Source organism: Dryobates pubescens, chromosome 7 (genome assembly GCF_014839835.1).
Source record: "Dryobates pubescens isolate bDryPub1 chromosome 7, bDryPub1.pri, whole genome shotgun sequence".
Taxonomy (NCBI): domain Eukaryota; kingdom Metazoa; phylum Chordata; class Aves; order Piciformes; family Picidae; genus Dryobates; species Dryobates pubescens.
Window position 1 is genome coordinate 13,872,784 of NC_071618.1, and position 17,263 is coordinate 13,890,046.

General features: G+C 37.9%; 1 protein-coding gene across 4 annotated transcripts in view; it reads left to right on the plus strand.

Annotated features, from left to right (window-relative positions):
- Positions 1 to 11,558, plus strand: part of FGF14 (fibroblast growth factor 14) — a 436,610-nt gene extending 425,052 nt beyond the window's left edge. For all 4 annotated transcript variants that reach the window (XM_009905243.2, XM_054162957.1, XM_054162958.1 and 1 more), the window contains 2 exons: positions 6,362 to 6,560; positions 9,657 to 11,558. In XM_009905243.2, coding sequence (XP_009903545.1) covers positions 6,362 to 6,560; positions 9,657 to 9,793 — 336 coding nt within the window. In that variant the 3' untranslated portion in view covers positions 9,794 to 11,558. The remainder of the gene's footprint in view (positions 1 to 6,361; positions 6,561 to 9,656) is intronic.
- Positions 11,559 to 17,263: the final 5,705 nt, after the last annotated feature.

Here is a 17,263-nt window from a genome sequence, read left to right on the forward strand (position 1 = left end):
CAGATCTGTGTGATGGGCTTTGTATCAAAAACATTAGTTGCTTTTGGAGTCAACCTGTACAATGTTAAATAACATATATCAGAAGTGCTTATATCACAGGAATGTCACTCTATTTCATCCATGTCCTACTGAGTTGATGACTGTGAATTCTAGATGTCCACCAAAACAGTATAAACACCCGGGCACTGCTTATGATACAATACTGACTTCTGTGAGGACAAGGAGAGAGATGTATAAGACTTCTCCTGGTTAGTGTATACAGGTAGTATTTTGGGATCATTCTTAAAGTTATGATTTAAAAGATGTTTTTATCTAACATCATTGTTTAGTCTTGCAAATGGTAAGTTTATGAAAATGATGAGTATGTGCTCTGCCTTCCATACAAAATACTATTGCCTTCAGTGAATTATAGTTTAATATAACCATAGCTGCTAGTTGTAAGCAAAGCAACTTTTCTGTTATGAAATACAGAAGTTTTTATAATTGAAGCTGATTTGTGCTCTGTTTCAATCCAGAGAGAAAACTGAAGCCAAATTCAGGCTGCAATCAATACCATCTTAAGCACAGAAATCTTTGTGAGATTTTTTTTGTTAGCTTGTCTTTATGTATGCTGTGTGGCTTTTATTTGTGACCTTATTTTAGGTGCTTATAAATGTACATGAATAAAAGAATTGCTACATTATTAATTCTACCCATCATATCCCTGCTAATTAGAATCTCAGTCAAGTGCTAATATTTGCAGAAGCAGCATTGATTTGCATTTACTTTTTGTCTAAATTTATCAAAAGTTGTGGTTTGTTTCTTTACAAGCAGTGATGTTCACATCTCCAAGTCTTTTAAATTAAAAGTGAAAAATGAGATACAAGAATTACAGCTATAAGCTTGGCTTTTACACACGGACATCTCTGCTGCGCTCTCAATGATTCTTTGTCCAGGAGCAATCATTCCTGGGTTTTGTCTGCTTGATATCAAGCAGTATTTTTATTTTTTTTTAATTTTAACTTTTTAAAAGTTCATGTGATTGGGAATTTTCCAAAGAACAGAAAAAAACAGTAGCTCTGAAAAGCCATTAGTGGTGGTCTCTGATTGTTGGCTTTTAGTAAGGAAATTTTCTGTCAGAAGGCTGTGGAAAATGTGTGAATGGACTTCCCTGCATTCATGGGGCATCTGTAAGACTCTCAGGTTCAGCTATTGCTGCTTTTTATTTTGAAGCTTTGCTAGTAGAGTCACTGCGAAGTGTATAGCAGCAGCTAAAGTCTCGTGTTCCTCAATACCTTCCTTGGACAGTTTGCATATAGAAAATTCTGCTAACTTTGCTTGCTTTTGTATTGGGGTTTTCAAATTCTGTTTGTATTGGAGGACTTTTAGGTCCAGATAGGCTAAATGTCTTCTTTGCATACAGGTAGCATAATACCAGCTTTACTTTAATCCATAAAGTGCCTAACCATGTGTAACTGGTTTAGGTGGGTTTTCTGCCGTTTGAAGAGAAACTTGTGAACAAAATAATTTTGTACTGTAGCCTTTTGGCCAGCTTAAGAGTTGAAAAAATTAGGTGCCATGGATGGGAAATGCTGAGTAACTCTTTTTCATTCTCTTACATCAGCATTTGTCAGAGAGGTACACTGTAAGAATGCAGTCTATCTCACCTAATTCAATGTGCAGCAAGTTGGAGAAACATCAGTTTAGGTATTTTCTAGTTCTCAGGTGCAGTTGTAGCCTCCAGATCCTAGAGGTCTTGCTGCATAAGTATGCCTTTCACCCTTCTATAGCAGTGCAGCTATTTACTGGGATCTCATAATTTCATACTCCAGCATCCTCCTCTCCTGTACTGAGAAATACAGTGCTATCTCTGCAATCTCCATTCAGAAATCTGACACAAACTGCATTTCCCAGCTTCATTATTTTAACTGTATTTCTCTTCTGAGTGCCTTCTTGTTGAACATAGACCTCTTCTTTTCAATGTTAAGGCTTTTCTCGATGAGTCATTTCCAGTCTTTCTATCCAGTATTAAAATGTCACTTCCTTTTCTACCCCCCCAAAATATTTTTCTGCTGACTCTGTGTTGCTCTTCTCACTCTGCTGAGTGTTCTGTCTGGGTATTTTTTTGCCTGGTGTCAATAACTATTTGGTTGTAAGGTGTTTGTGTCAGGCAGACTCTACCTGGTGTGTGCTTCCAAATCATTGAGGTCCTTCCTCTTCCATGACCTGGACTTCTAAGTGCAATTAATAGCTAGTATCAAGACTTTTTTTACAGTGCTTAATTAGACTGTTCCTAGCCTGGCAATCTCTTTGAGTTTGCCTTGCAGTTGTGTGTTCTGCTTGGCACCTAGGAGAAGCCATAGCTAAGTTCAGCCTGCATCTGCAGTTTTGCTGTGTGATGAACATGTCCTACTATGCCCACCACCAGGGGAATCCACTGCCTCCTTGCTTGCTGCTGGCTACAATTCAAGAGGCTGACTGCTAGCTCTATCACTTCTCTGAGCTCTATGTTTCAGTAAACCCCAGAAATTTAAACTTTTGTGGAAGGAACTTTTGAACTCCCTGACTTGATGACAGTCATAGAGCTGGGACTTTACATTGACCTTTGTGGTGTGTGGTAGACACAACTATTCAGCCCAAACAATTCATTATTGGTTGGCTTACTGAACAGATATATAGGTTATAATTGTAGCTGTTCATGTAATTTTCAAATAGGATCTAGAGGCTATGTGGGTAGCTGTGTTATCATGATGGATTTTACTTTACAGCTCTGTGGTTTCCAGCATAGGTGTCTTGTCCATAGCATAATTATTTCTCCTTTCTGAGAGCCGTAGTAGAAAAACTCCATACTCCTTGGGGATTTGTTTTAAGTGCAACACAATGGCTACAAATGTTTATGTGTAACTTCATTAAAGACAGCCAAATTGAGCAGACTGAATTGTGAAAGCCCAGCAACTGGAAGGTACACTGGTAATTCAGTCAAATATTTTCATTTACTCAATGACTTCTGGGACAGTAAAATTTACTGTACTTTGATTTTGAACTACAGGTGCTGCTACTGTGCCACATTATTGATTAGCACGTAGGCCTAATTTCATCATGTCATGCTTCAGCTTCTGATTGACAGAAATATATTATTTGTACTTGACAACTCTACATCATAGGCTGAATTATTTTCCAACAGTCCTATCTCCAGGTTGACAACACAGGTAACCTGAGCTCCTTGTTCAGGCACTCCTAAATTTGAGAAGTGGATAATGGCTCTTCTTCCTTTATTTCATTTGTCTTTCATTCATAAAGTGGATTGCAGCACAACCACATGGCTCCACGACCTAAGACTTCACTGATATTATGTAATGCTGAACTTTGACAACACTAGTGAGGACCCCAAAACTAAGAATGCCCCAATGACAGCATTTTTTGACACAGCAAGTGCTTGCGTCCACAGCCAGTACGTTGTGATATTTATTAATCCTACAGCAACTAGGAGAATTAAAATGTCTCCAGAGAGGGCTCACATCAAGCAAAAGTTTGATGGCAAGCTGGCAAAAATGCCAACTAAAAATTCTTCTCAGCAAGGTGCAATTCAATACATCCTTCACTTCTGTAGGACCCAGATTGCAGTTCAGAGCCTCCCCTGGGGTTTTGGAAATTGGCAGCTGGTATATACTTTATTTTTCAAATGTTGCTTTGACAGGAGAAAAAAACGTTTTATATAAGACTACAGGTTAAATCTGGGCATTGACATTGGAAGAGAAATTGTAGGCACACATTCTTGTATGCAAGTCATGTCTAGTTTTGGAATTTATTCATTCATTTCCTAGTATAAAATGTAAAGAATATCCTGGAATCTCAAAAAGTCATTCTTTCAGGGATGATCGAGGAGATGACTCATGTCAATTGGATGCAGATTTAGGTTACTTTGATTTGGATACAGATAGGTAGCCTAGGGGAATGCCCAAAGCTATGGAGTTTCTCTTACAAAATGCCATTGTACTGCCTTTCCCTCCAGCAATAGGTTTGAATAAAGTGGTCTGTGGATTTCTCTTTTTTATGTTGATGCTGTGAGCACATTAGTCATTTCTTACTGGGTTGAGCCTTAGATATCCAGATCTAGATTTGGCCTAGGTACATAGAAAGAAACAGCATTTTACGTGTCACGGCTGCTTTACTGGAGAGAATGCAGGTGCTTAGAGATTTTGACCCAGCTGAGATGTTGTCTGAAGCAAGGCTTTAGATGTCACTCTTATCTTACAAATACTCAGCTTCCACCTGAGCTCCAGGGAACGTGCCTATTTGAGAATTTTCTTTCTGAGTAATTCTTTCCTCAGAGAAACTGGTGGTTGAAGATCACCATAGTCATCATTAGGTACCTAGTTTTCATTCATTAATACTCTCCACGTTGGTGGAACTATTAGCCTGCTTTAGTTTAACTTAGTTGACTTTTTGGCTGAGAGTTTATCCCAAGCAACTGCCTGGCGCAGCAAGGTGAATGCAAAGCTGTCCAAAGCTGTTATGCTGCCCAGGCACCTAGAGTAGGATAGCTGTAGTACTTTTGAGCAGAATACAGCATTCAGGTTTGGATCTTCCTTATAAGAAAAGAAAATTAAAGTTATCAGGCTACTACTATGCTTTTCATAACTAAGAAATAGCAATGATGACAGTTTGTTCACTTTATCAGTCTGCATCCAGGAGTAGCCAAGGAATTGTGTAGACATCATCCCTTTTTTTTTAACTTGGTAAGGTAAATACCTAGCGGTTCATATGCTGTGCCAAAGAAATAAGAGGCAAGAGCCAAGAGGCAGGATATGATTTGAAGGTATCTTGTTTAGTGGATGCATATTGGATATTGTTTGTGAAAACACACAAATAGCCTTTACAGGCAGCCAACCATCTCTAGCATGGAGGAGCATGGAATGGCAAACAGCTTATGTTTATAGCAAAACGTGAGTATTGGCTAAGAAGTAGTGTTTATGGTAATTGGGCTTCACAAGGAAGTAAAACTTAGCAAGGAACACAGGGGGTAGCATTTGCAGTGAAGCAGGTAATAAGGAGAACTGTGTAGGCATTTCCTGATTAGCATCTGCTGTTTCAACAGACGAGGAACATGACTCACATGTAGATGCTTCTGCTAGGCTTTAACAGGCATTCCCTTTAGCATGCCACCCAGCCTTCTGGTTTTATTTTGAGTCTCCTTGAGCCCTACAGTGATTTAAAATCAGTGGAGGAGAAAGGAGAGTAACACAAACAACAGATGTCTTAAAGTCTTGAAAGAGAGAGAGAGAGATAAGGAGCTCTGTGGCAGAGGAGAGGGTGCAGTTAAGGTATTCCATGTCATTAGCTCTCAGTGCCTCTAGAGTAGACTGTATTTCCATTTGTGCATGTATGTATATGTGTAGCCACAGTTGTGCACATAGCCGATAAAAAAGTGATAGTGCAAAAAGACCAGAGAATATTTGGTACATCCTGTAAATGAATATGATATGTAGACACTAAGGTCACACAGACAAAATGACCTATTTTATTTCCCCGCTGCTGCAGTAACCTCTTTGAGTCCCTTGCTGGATAAAACACATGTATTTCTTTTTATTTGAGGTTAAAAGATGCCCTATATTGAAGAAAGTTATTAGTATGCCTGGTGTTCATCAAGACAGCTTTGCTCACAGGTGGTAACTGAAGCCACAGTGATACAAATACTGTGTACCACATAACTTAGGAGAGCTTGGTTGTGCACTAAGTGAGATTTAGTGCAGAAAAATACTTCATCTGTCCTTTCTGGTAGGGTGAAGTGTGTCTTTAAGGGCTTTTATTTCCAGAAAGGAAACCCATGAAGAAACAGCTGTGAAATTCTTACAATATATAGGCAGCTGAGGATGGCATAGAGACCCTGAAAACATGTTACCTCCTGAGTGTTAAATCAGTACTGCGTGGGGCCAGGAGCAAAAAAAAGAAAAATACTGTGAATGGAGAAGTGAAAATATGTGACATTTCCAGACTTTTCCTTCTTGTGAAAGATAACTGAAAGAAATGGAAGATTTAGGGCAGAGAACTCTGTGCTCTGAAAGCTTAGCAAGCTACCTTCCACTTTTCCACATCTACCTCCTCCTTTTATATCTTCCACAAGTTTCAGCAGATGGGTCCAAAGACAGAAAAATCACATCCACACAGAATCCCTATCAGTGCTGCACAGATAAGAAAACAGTATCCATGGGAGGGGAAAAAACTTCATCAGGAGGTCTTCTACAGGAAGACAGATCTCTTTGTCTTGGAGCAGAACCTTATAATAAGTCATATACTATACTTACCAAGAGATATATATAAGCTAACAAAACAGAAGCTGCACTTTAGAGACATCATTTAACATTTACTTTTCTTCCCACAGGAACTTTTTACACCAGAGTGCAAATTCAAGGAGTCTGTTTTTGAAAATTACTATGTAATCTACTCATCCATGCTCTACAGACAACAGGAGTCCGGGAGGGCCTGGTTCTTGGGGCTGAACAAAGAAGGGCAGGTCATGAAAGGAAACAGAGTGAAGAAAACAAAACCAGCAGCTCATTTTCTACCCAAGCCATTGGAAGGTAAGGCTCAGTACATGGCTGGCAGACCCTCCTATAAATCTCACAAAAATAAGAGGGAATAGTTTCCCAAATACCCTTTGCAGATGTGCCTGTCCCTCACAGGGGCCATTCCAAACTACAGCCCCCAGGATTCATGGAGCGATTTTGTGCTTTGGTATAGTGATGCTGGAAAGGGCATATGGAAAAACACTTTTTCCAGGGATTAAGAGGTCATTTTACAAGAAAATAAATCTTTTTGCAAGTGCATTGTGCTGTTTTTAAAATATTCATTCAGTAGAGACAAAAACTGTTGTGGGCCTTGCAGGGATAAAATAGTCCTTTCGTTAAGCTGTAAGAAATAATGGTTATTGTAGGGCACTTGGAAATTATTAAAGGGAATGGATGAAATGTCAGCATTTGATAGTAAAAGCTTTCTAATAAAAAGCACAAAAGTCCAAAATTCTATATAAAGTAATTCATACTGTATTACTTAGTCAGTGGATGTAATGCACATAAGTTACATAAATTGTCCTTTCTACCAAGAGAAGAAAATAGAAGTCATGCTAACTTTGCACACTAAAATGGTTTCACACATTTCCTGAAAAATGCATTCATTTATATCTTGGAACTTTTGGGTTATCCTGTGTGTTCTGCAGACCTGCATAAATCTATGCTGCTTTTTGCATCTTGTCCGAATCGATTTTATTGCTGCACGTTTTGCCATTTTGAAACTTTTCTCATTAGTTACCATCTGAAAACTCATATCTGAGTAATGCATTAGTTAGCAGTCCTGTTTGTTGTAACATTTTAAGTTAAAATTTTTTTATTAAAGGATCTGTTTGTTAAATGTTTTAGACTTTCATCATAAAGAAAGAATCTGAATAATCCTGTTTTAACTTTGAATTTGAACCCAGGCACCTTCGTTCTTTCCCTGTCTTTCAAAAGCTTAACAGTATTTTCATTAGGTCCCAACATTGCTGATCCTGTATATGTCAATTCCATTATATTAAATAATAAGGAACATAGAGGGATAGGCAGTGCATTTTTAATCAATTCATATGGATTAGGAAAGAAGTTAACTTTTTCATTAATGTCTGGATGGTCAGACTCTATCAAAATAGCTTTGACAGGGCTTAGAAAGAACTTGCTTTACGTTGCCCATCAGTCATCAAATATCACGCAATTGTCAGGGTTGGAAGGGACCCCGAGTATCACCTAGTTCCAACCGCCCTGCCATGGGCAGGGTCACTCTCCACTAGATAAGGTTGCCCAAAGCCATATCCAGCCTGGCCTTAGAAATATCCAGGGAAGGGGCTTCTACCACCTTCCTGGGCAACCTGTTCCAGTGTCTCGCCATGCTCATGGTGAAGAACTTCTTCCTAATGTCTAATCTAAATCTGCCTATCTCTAGCTTGTGTCCATTCCTCCTAGTCCTATCACTACACAACACCCTAAAAAGTCCCTCTCCAGCTTTCTTGTAGCCCCCTTCAGATACTGGATGCAAGTATGCCAGGGTCTCACAAGAGTGATGTGGAGGGGGACAATCGCCTCTCTTGACATACTAGCCACACTTCTCTTGATGCAGCCCAGGATATGGTTTGCTTTATATCACAGAATGATTCAGGTTGGAAAAGACGCTCAGGATCACCAAATACATGACAGCTCTGCTCCATAGCTCCTTACTTTGTAGTTCCATCTCATGTTATTTGACTTAATACTTTTTGTAGGCCATGGTGTTATTTCATCAAGCTCTATTAATTAATCAGCAAATGTCCTAAACGCAGTTAGGGGGGCACTCTGAAGACACATAGATCAAAATGTCCTAAACGCAATTAGGGGGGCACTCTGAAGACACATAGATCATAACCCTCCTTATGTACTTCAGAAAAAGACTAATTTCAGACTTTCAGAAGCCATAAAAGGATTTAGATTATGTCATTGGAAATGTTAGAACAAGTATTTGATTAGCTAATGATGCTGTGGGGTCCTTCATATTTATTATGAAACTTCACATCATTGAAGATCAAGGTCAGTACTTTGATGCTTCAGCCTCCTACTCTAATTAGCCAAGGGATGAAGGGATTGTGCTCTCTGTGGCAGCACACAGCCAGTCTCAAAATCCTAGTGTAATGATTAATTCCTTTGACTGCTTTGACATCTCTTTTAACATTGCTCTGATATAAATAAATGCTCCTGAAGTTAGGTACAAGTGGAAATACTACCTGATTCAGTGTGATGGAAAATGAAATTGAATTATCCAAGAGCATTAATCATTGAAACAGCTTAATGCTTGAACTGTGTAATTGGGCACATGTATTTTCCTCAAAGGATTTAAAATTATTAGATAAGAACTGAAGCCCAGGGGCAAAACTTTTAATTCCTCTAAGAATTCAGTTAATAGTTTAATTTGGAATTTTATACACTTCTGCATGCAGCAGAGATCAGTGGCTCTGCATACATTTTTGTAAAGGACAGAAAGGAAAATCCAAAACACTTGTGTACACTCTGCAGCAGTGTGCTGAGTATTTCTTCAGTACACACCTGAAGTGAGCATGGCCAAGCTTTTCAGATTTTTGAAACAGATGTACAAATAATTTTATAGACCTGGATCCAAGCCTAGTCTTGCATCATAGGACTAAAACCAAACACTTAAGTCTAGGCAACTGTATTGTATGATCCCATTTGTTAAACACCATCTGTCTTAACTCATTATATTTTACTTCTGAGGACTTGCAGAATATTTACTTAAGGATAGATATATATATACACATTCACATATGTGTTTATATATATGTACATATTTGTGTGTCTGCCTCGTGCAAAGATTGTAGTTTTTCACTTCATAGGATTCTGTAGTTTCCACTAAACAAGCAAGCATACAGTTTCCTGTGGTGTTTTTAAGTCAGATAGAGCAGGAAGACATTTGGAGGGCCAGGCAAAATCTATCAGTCACTCAAAACAAGTGTCTGTCAACGTGAATAGTTTCCCTTGCACACAAGATGAGCATAGATTATATTTCAATACCAGTTGTTGCAGAAAATGAACATGATTTAGGATGAGCTCTTACATGAGATATATTCTTAAAAATGTCTCTCCTCTTCTCTTTTCTCCCCTCAGTTGCCATGTATCGAGAACCATCTTTGCATGATATTGGAGAAACAGTGCCAAAGGCTGGGGTAACTCCAAGTAAAAGCACAAGTGCGTCTGCAATAATGAATGGCGGCAAACCAGTTAACAAGAGTAAGACAACATAGCCAGATCCTCACAGGTGTTGTGACTTACTGAGTCCCGAGTACAGTTGAGTAATTTATCCTTGCCAGACTTCCCCTCTGCGGTGTCTGTGGATCAGCTTGCGGCAAGTCAGAGGCTTGCCTGTTGCCGTTTCTGAACTGAGTTGTTGCAAGTGGATAAATCTCAACATGTAGCTCTACCCACAACAAGACACCTGGATGAACCAGCTAAACTCAGACCATGGAATGCCCTACCAGATATTGGAATGCCTTTTTAATATCTTTTCTGTGACTGTGACACTTCATGTGAATGACATACTTCACAAGTACACTTGATACCTTGCCTGCTGACAATTGCCCATAATCCCTTTTTGAGTCCAGTTTCAGCAAAATCCATATGTTTAAGTTCTATTTTGTAGCACACAAATAATCAAGTAATTTCTAGTTAGATGCTGTAAACCTGTGCTATTATGGATTTCTCTTCTTCCCTTTTTTATAAGGCTGCTCGCTCCACTGTCTGTGATCTTTTGCAGGGATTGTGTTTCTCTATAACTTAAGTGTTGACGGTGGCTTAGTTTTGAAAGTAATCAGGGAATCAGGAAGCCTTCAAAAATCTCTTATTACAAATTATATCTATAAAGAATAGGATTGTTGTCTCTGGCTTACGATATTGATTATATGTGAATACTCTTTAGTAACAGATACTGTGCTTCTGAGGTTGGTATTATAGCAGAGGGAAGAGTGTCAAACACAACCAACAGGAAGTTTTCTGAAACAAGTGTTTGGCAATCCCCTATAGTTTCTTTTTGTGTGTGTGTTTTATACATGTCACAGGCTTACTGGTAATGGTAACATTTGCCTTGCCCAGCGAGCAAGACCCACTCATTTTTGGGAAAGTGGGTCCAAAGAATTTTGTAGGCCTTGTAGGCCTGAATTAAGGCTCATTTTTCATCTACTAAATCTTCATTATTTGAAAACAACCACCACCAACAACAATTTAAAAAAATAATAACAATAAGCCTAACCAGAATCGCGCTACCTAAACCCATTTCAAATATAATCCTTTCCTGTTTTTAAGGAACTGAACTTAATGCCACTGTTATTTTTTGGCTGAATCCCACACCTACTTAGCAAAGCATGGGCAAGGATGTTGTGTTCTTTTTTGCAGCACCAATGCAAAGGATAGTTACAAATTATAGTTTAATATTTCTGGTGTTTTAAAAAAAAAAAACAAACAGGTTTAAAACTGGACATACTACAAGACTTCATTTTTATTTTTTAGGTACGCATGCAATGTCCGGTCCTATGTATCTCACTGGTATCACAGTACAAACCTTCACTGAGCTTCCTAGGATGACACACCCACCAAATTGCTAGATTGAAGGTGCCTTGCCTTGATCTCTGTATACTGTACTTTCTCCTACATCAACCTAGAAGAAATCAAAACCATGATAAAACTGAAGCCTTGGATCATGTTACCAGAAACAACATCGAACCTTTGAGTTTGTCACTTGTGAACAAGCAAAAGCAGCACTGCAGGGCGGGGGCGAAGGAGAATGTTTTTAAAATGCCACAGAGATGCCACTGAAGTGTTGCACACTTAAGGCACAGGCTTCCAGAAAAGTAAAAATAAGGGTACTCTCTGTATACTTCAGAAGGTATTTGTTTCTCAGAAAGGGCAACAAGGACCAAACTGTACCTCAGTCTGGAAAGCTGTGCGGTAATGCTCACTTGGCCTCTTGCTCTTAGTTGATATTTTAAGACACACTCTAGAAAATTTAAAACAAAAAAAAAAGGAAATCCATTCCTTTTTTAGCGTTGTCTTTTGACAATTTGTTTCATCTTATCATTGTGCTGAAGTCCCTAACAGAAACTGATGGTTATTGCAAAATCCCTCTCTGCTCACCTGAACAACCGATTCAGTCTGAATGAACTCTTTGTGCTAATTTTCAAGCGTGTTCTGTTTTTATAAGCAAAATCTTGTGTATTCTTCAAGGAGGCTACTGTAAAGCTGCTAAATTCTAGATAATATTTTTTTCTTCATAGGCCAGACTTCCTTGTTTGCATAAGTAATATGACAACAGCAAACTAACACATGATTTTGGGTCTTTCTAGGGAAGGAATGAGTTAAGCATGAAGCCCATTATCCATGTAGAGAAAAAAAAAACAACCTAACATACTCTAATACTGTGATAAAAACACAAAGAAACTTTGACTTAGACTGTGCCCTTGCCTGCTAGCACTGAATACGTGTGCATGGGGAAAATTGCACTTCATTAAAATTTTTGGTGCACCCATCTGGTCCAGTGGGATTTGCGCACCACCCAAACAAAAAAAACAAAACCAAAGCAACTCATATAGTGAGCTGGGGACTTGTCCTGCATCTGCTGGGTCCCAAAGGAGGCCCCAGGGTTTCCTGCAATGATAATTAGAGCACTTCACAATAATTCAAGCAACATAATGGAGCTGAAGGCTACATTCTCCTTCTCTCTCACCTGGCTTTTGCAAGAGTTCATGAGTCCCATTCAGCCATCTACTTCACTCTCCTGGTGTAAGAGCCTGGGAAGAGACAGGGCTGGAAACCCAGCTGAGCCATGCAAGGAGGTTCTGGTTGATGACCTGATGCTACATAAGTATCATTTTCAATATTAAACTTTTAATCCCAAGTAATTATGATCTCCAAACCAGCTGGGGGGTTGGGGTGGACTATAATTAAGGCAAGATTTATTTTTTTTTAAGCAGTTAATACATACTGAAAATACAGCATTTTTTTATTTCTGTTTTTGTTTCTATGTGCTAAATCCATGTGTGTGTTTAATCCAGTGAATAGATGTCCTAAAAATACTTTTTCTACAACCTGTTTAAACATAGCAAAGAGGTCTTTGCTTTGTTTCCTCCCTTTAGTTTTTGTCTCTTGTCTCATCTGTTGCATGGGAAGAGGATAGCAAGGATGAACTGCATGTAGTGGGATGTGTCTGTCAAAGAACTGTTGGTCTGTATTACTAAATTTACATACATATATGCAAAGAGTTTGTCTGCATTGTACAATTTGTGTTTATTCTTATTTGTTGTATACACAGATTCAACATGATGAATAAACCTTTATATGAAGGCATATAAAGTACAAAAAACATTTATGTAAGAAGTAGACTGTGCAAAACATCATTGCACTGGCCACGGGATGGTGAAACTTCATGTAAATAGGTTGGCAAACTCAGTTCTCCCCTTTACCATGCCAAAGAAAACGTTAGCTCCTTAATATAATACCTCTCTTGCTGTTCTCCAGGATGAGACGTCACCATTTTCTTCCCTCGAAAATTAATTTTGCTGATAAGTGAAAGCTATTTTCAACTGTCTGTTACTACTAAAGTACTGTATAGTAAACCTGATGGAATCAATTTGTATTTACAGATTGGGGGTTTTTGTACTAACACGTCCAGCTGTCTGTGAATCTTCAGCGGTCCAGATCTTTTGCATGCTTGCTTTGTATTTTGTTCTTCTGAGTTCAATCTAATCTCTGAGAGACTGTTTGCACAGCAAACTGACCTCACCTTGCCATTTCATAGGTAGCACTGCACATTACTCATTAGCTCTCTTTTTTTAAAATCTGTATTTCAGGTACAGTTCTATTTGGCAAAATCAGTCACATCTGTGCAGTTTTAGGAAGACAGTGTTAAGTAGATACGAAGCACTTCAACAAAGCACCATGCCATTGTACTGGAGAAGTTTTATAAATACACAAGAATCCATATGAGGTTGCTCACATGATGGAGCCTAGAGAAAGGTGTCTAAAGCTTTTATGTGCTTTGTAGTACACATGAAAGAGCTTTTGCTTAATTTGCTGGGGGTTTGGCCACTCCTAAATGACTTTTTTGCCATACTATCATTTTCATAAACTTGTTTAGAGTCAGGTTGGTTCTTTACAAATGCCCTCCTTCACCCCAAATATAAAGGAATTCATATTGGAATACTGGAAACAACAGTAAGAACTCTGACACTTTATATATACAGGGAAACTTTTTCTCTTGGTTTAAAACCACTGTACGCAGTTAGCTATGAAAACAGTCGGTTTGGTCCGAGCTTTAAATGTGGGTCTTGCTGATCCATCTGTTTATTGGTATAAAGAAGAAACTACTTACTTATCTCCATTGAAATGGGAATGCAAATAAAGTTAAAGACGTGGTCTTTCTTTTAAGTGCTCCTTTAGATGAACTCATATTCTGTGCAGCGCATTTAAATGTCCAATAACAGGGGAATTTTGTGTTGACTCATGCATAGACACGGAAATACTCAGTTTATCTTTCTTCATCTCACTATCATTTAGCTGCAAAGCAAGATGTCATTCTCTAGAGAAGCAAGGGCAGTACATCGGAAATGTCAGAGTAGGTACACGAGAAAGCATTAATCTATGTGCTTCTAAAAGAAAGCATGGCCAGGGGAAAAAGGATCACAAGCAGGTTAATAATGTGTAAAAGCAAGTTAATCCACAATTGGTTTATAGGGAATACTACAGATGTGTTATATACAACAGGCATAATCCTGCAAGACCGTTGCAGAAGCATTTGGCACACATCTGGATTGTGCTCTGTCATAAGAAGAAAGCCAGGCTATAGTATCTTGTGTTCCATCTAGGCGGTATGAAGTCCCTATTTGACCTATTTGGTTTTGCCACCTAGAACTGCTACTTCACACAGGCCTCAAAGCAGGTTCTTACAGTCACCGGTTATGAAGACTCAAGCAGTATGTTTCACTGCCTTACTCCTCTTCTTGATTGAACCGTATCTGGAATTCCTGTCACAGGGAATGAGGTGTAAACTCACAATTTATTCATACAGCTATTGTTTTCATAGCTGTGAAATTCCTTCTGATCTCATTTTACTAGTGAGGAAATGAGCCACAAAACAAATCTTTTGGGCATTACATCACCAGTTAGGAGCATGAAGAGCAGGGGGGAACATTCAAGCACCATTATAAGAAACAAACAATAAAAATCAGAAAGGAATTTACATATACCTTACAATTTTAGTAGTCTTAGTTAATAGCACCACTTTCTTTGATAATTTACATTTTAATGAACCACTGACAGTAGCTGTCTTAGAATACTCTGTTTTTCCAGATGTATCTTAACAAAGAGCTTGGATAAAACTTTCTGAAATGCTGTGACTATGGAATAGCCAAAATCTGGGAGCTGATTTTTCTTTTTTATTTAAAAACAAACAAAAGGTTCTGAATCGAAATCAGATAAAATAAAGCCAAATTACAAAGTAAAATCCATCAAAGATGACATTGCAACCTTCTAATTTTTTTTTGATTCCATGAATATGAGTACCCTAAGACCACAGCTGATCTAAAGTATATATAGATCTGCTTATCATTCCGTGAAACAAATCAAAAGCATCTACTGAATTTAGATAACAGTTTTGATTGTCTAGTGTTTTCTTACTACAGTACTGAAGACAATTGGAAGGAAAGTAGGGAAGACTTTCCATCATTCATTGTTTCCACTCTGATTCAGCAGCCAAATATATATGTGCATGAACCACATGATAAGATCATTCAGGTCAGTGGTATTCATATATTTAAATAAAATCAATAATCTATGCTCTACAAACACCAGGGCTGACAGAATGTTAAAAACTTAAGGAGATATTCCTGTTAAGCTCTACAGAGTTTAAGGGTTATAAAATACGAACTATCCTTTCAAGATAAATTTTACTTTGAAGATTCTTTATTCTGTATCAATACATTTTAGAACTCTCTTGATATTTTGGTTATCTAAAGAGAGCAGCTAGCAGCTTCGGGATGTGTGTCACATTATTCATCGGCATAACTTCTGTAAAAGTTATGCATGGATGTTTGGTGATTATAGTCTCTGAGAACATGGGTTTCACAAGCTTCATTTTTAGAAAGAGAGAATCCAGGTTAAGGGAGCAAAAATGGGTAAGAGAGCAAGCTACCACATGGGAATGGGGGATAATATGTGATTAAATAAATTCATTTTTTTTATTTCTATTACATGTTATGTACCATTGTATTTTCCTATTTCAAGACTGTCCTTTCTAAAAGAAAACTAATTTCTAGACTACTAATGGAAATATCTCTTCTTTTGGTTGACATTTATTTCCCTTATGTATGAATCATGTATCTCTTCAAAAATCAGGACCTTGGCACCTAAACCACAATGTTACAGCTTGGTATTAAAAAGACACCTTCTCCAACCATTTAAGCAATTTCTCCCTCAATCATGGTTTCACAAAATGTAAACACTTTTGAAAGAAAAAGAGATGTTTTTGGTTTTGTTTTTTGTTGTTGGTTTTTTTTTTTGCTCTAAAGAACTGAAGGGCTGCCAAATCTACATGTATTAAAAAAAAAACAACCCACAGAACAACCAAAACGCCACACCACAAAAACCAGACTCCTATGTAAATAAGGTAGGGAAGTCCCAATAGTTGTGCATTATTCATAACTCAATGTGAATTTCACACTGAGCAGCATTTCACCATTGGAAAAATAAAAATAAAATTTTTGTTCATACCACTGCTTTGTTTGTATTTACTGTATTAAAAATTTAATTAATTTATTGCCGTTCTCTGAATATCTTTGGCTGAGACCAGGCTGCTGAATAGCATTTTTCGAGTCAGTTGACCTTCAGGCTTCCCACTCCTGTAAGAGCAGTTAAATTCGATGAATACCGTGTGCGACAGTGCAATCGGTTCCAGACAGTGATTCCTAATAGCACACAGAACTGTCACCCTAGAAGTTATTACTATAGCAAATTTTCATTTGCTTTACTTTTAAGAGGACTAGGCAAGTGTACCTACATGGAACAGTATGATAGGAGTGCATATGAATTGCAGGATACATAAAATAGCTAACCATACATGTATATCTTTATTAGTTTAGTTTTTTTATAGTCCTATAGGTTATGTGTTTGAAAGTACTGTAATATGAAGACTAGACAGCCAGCTTACTGACATATTAACCACAGAAACTAAGAAGTATCTTGTGAACAAGCTCTGCTCAAACATTTTGGGTCTTCAGTCAGATTGTCAGGTAATTGGACCTCGGTTATACAAATACAATTCTTTGACCAAATAAAAAAATCATTCATATTTTAACAAGCTTCTCAACAGCATCTCTCAAATTATAAACTGATATCGAATTAAGATTGCTAGGGGAAAAAAAAGGCAGGGATATGTGTGCAAACAATGTATTTGTCAAATGCCACAAAATTAATCAAATTAATTGCTTGACAAACATTCACCTAGTTCTACTCTTCTACAGGAATACTGTTGCGTACGAATATGGAGAGAAGACAACCAAGCAAACAATGTTTAAAAAAGGCTTTCTTGCAAGTTTTCCAAAGGTTTCCAAAGTCCAACTGAATTTATAAAAATACTCTGGAGAAGTTGCAGAGGGACAGTATTTTAAGACTTTACCTTTTAGAGCTTGGACTGTCCTACTGTCAAGGCATTTTTAATTTTTCTCTTTGTC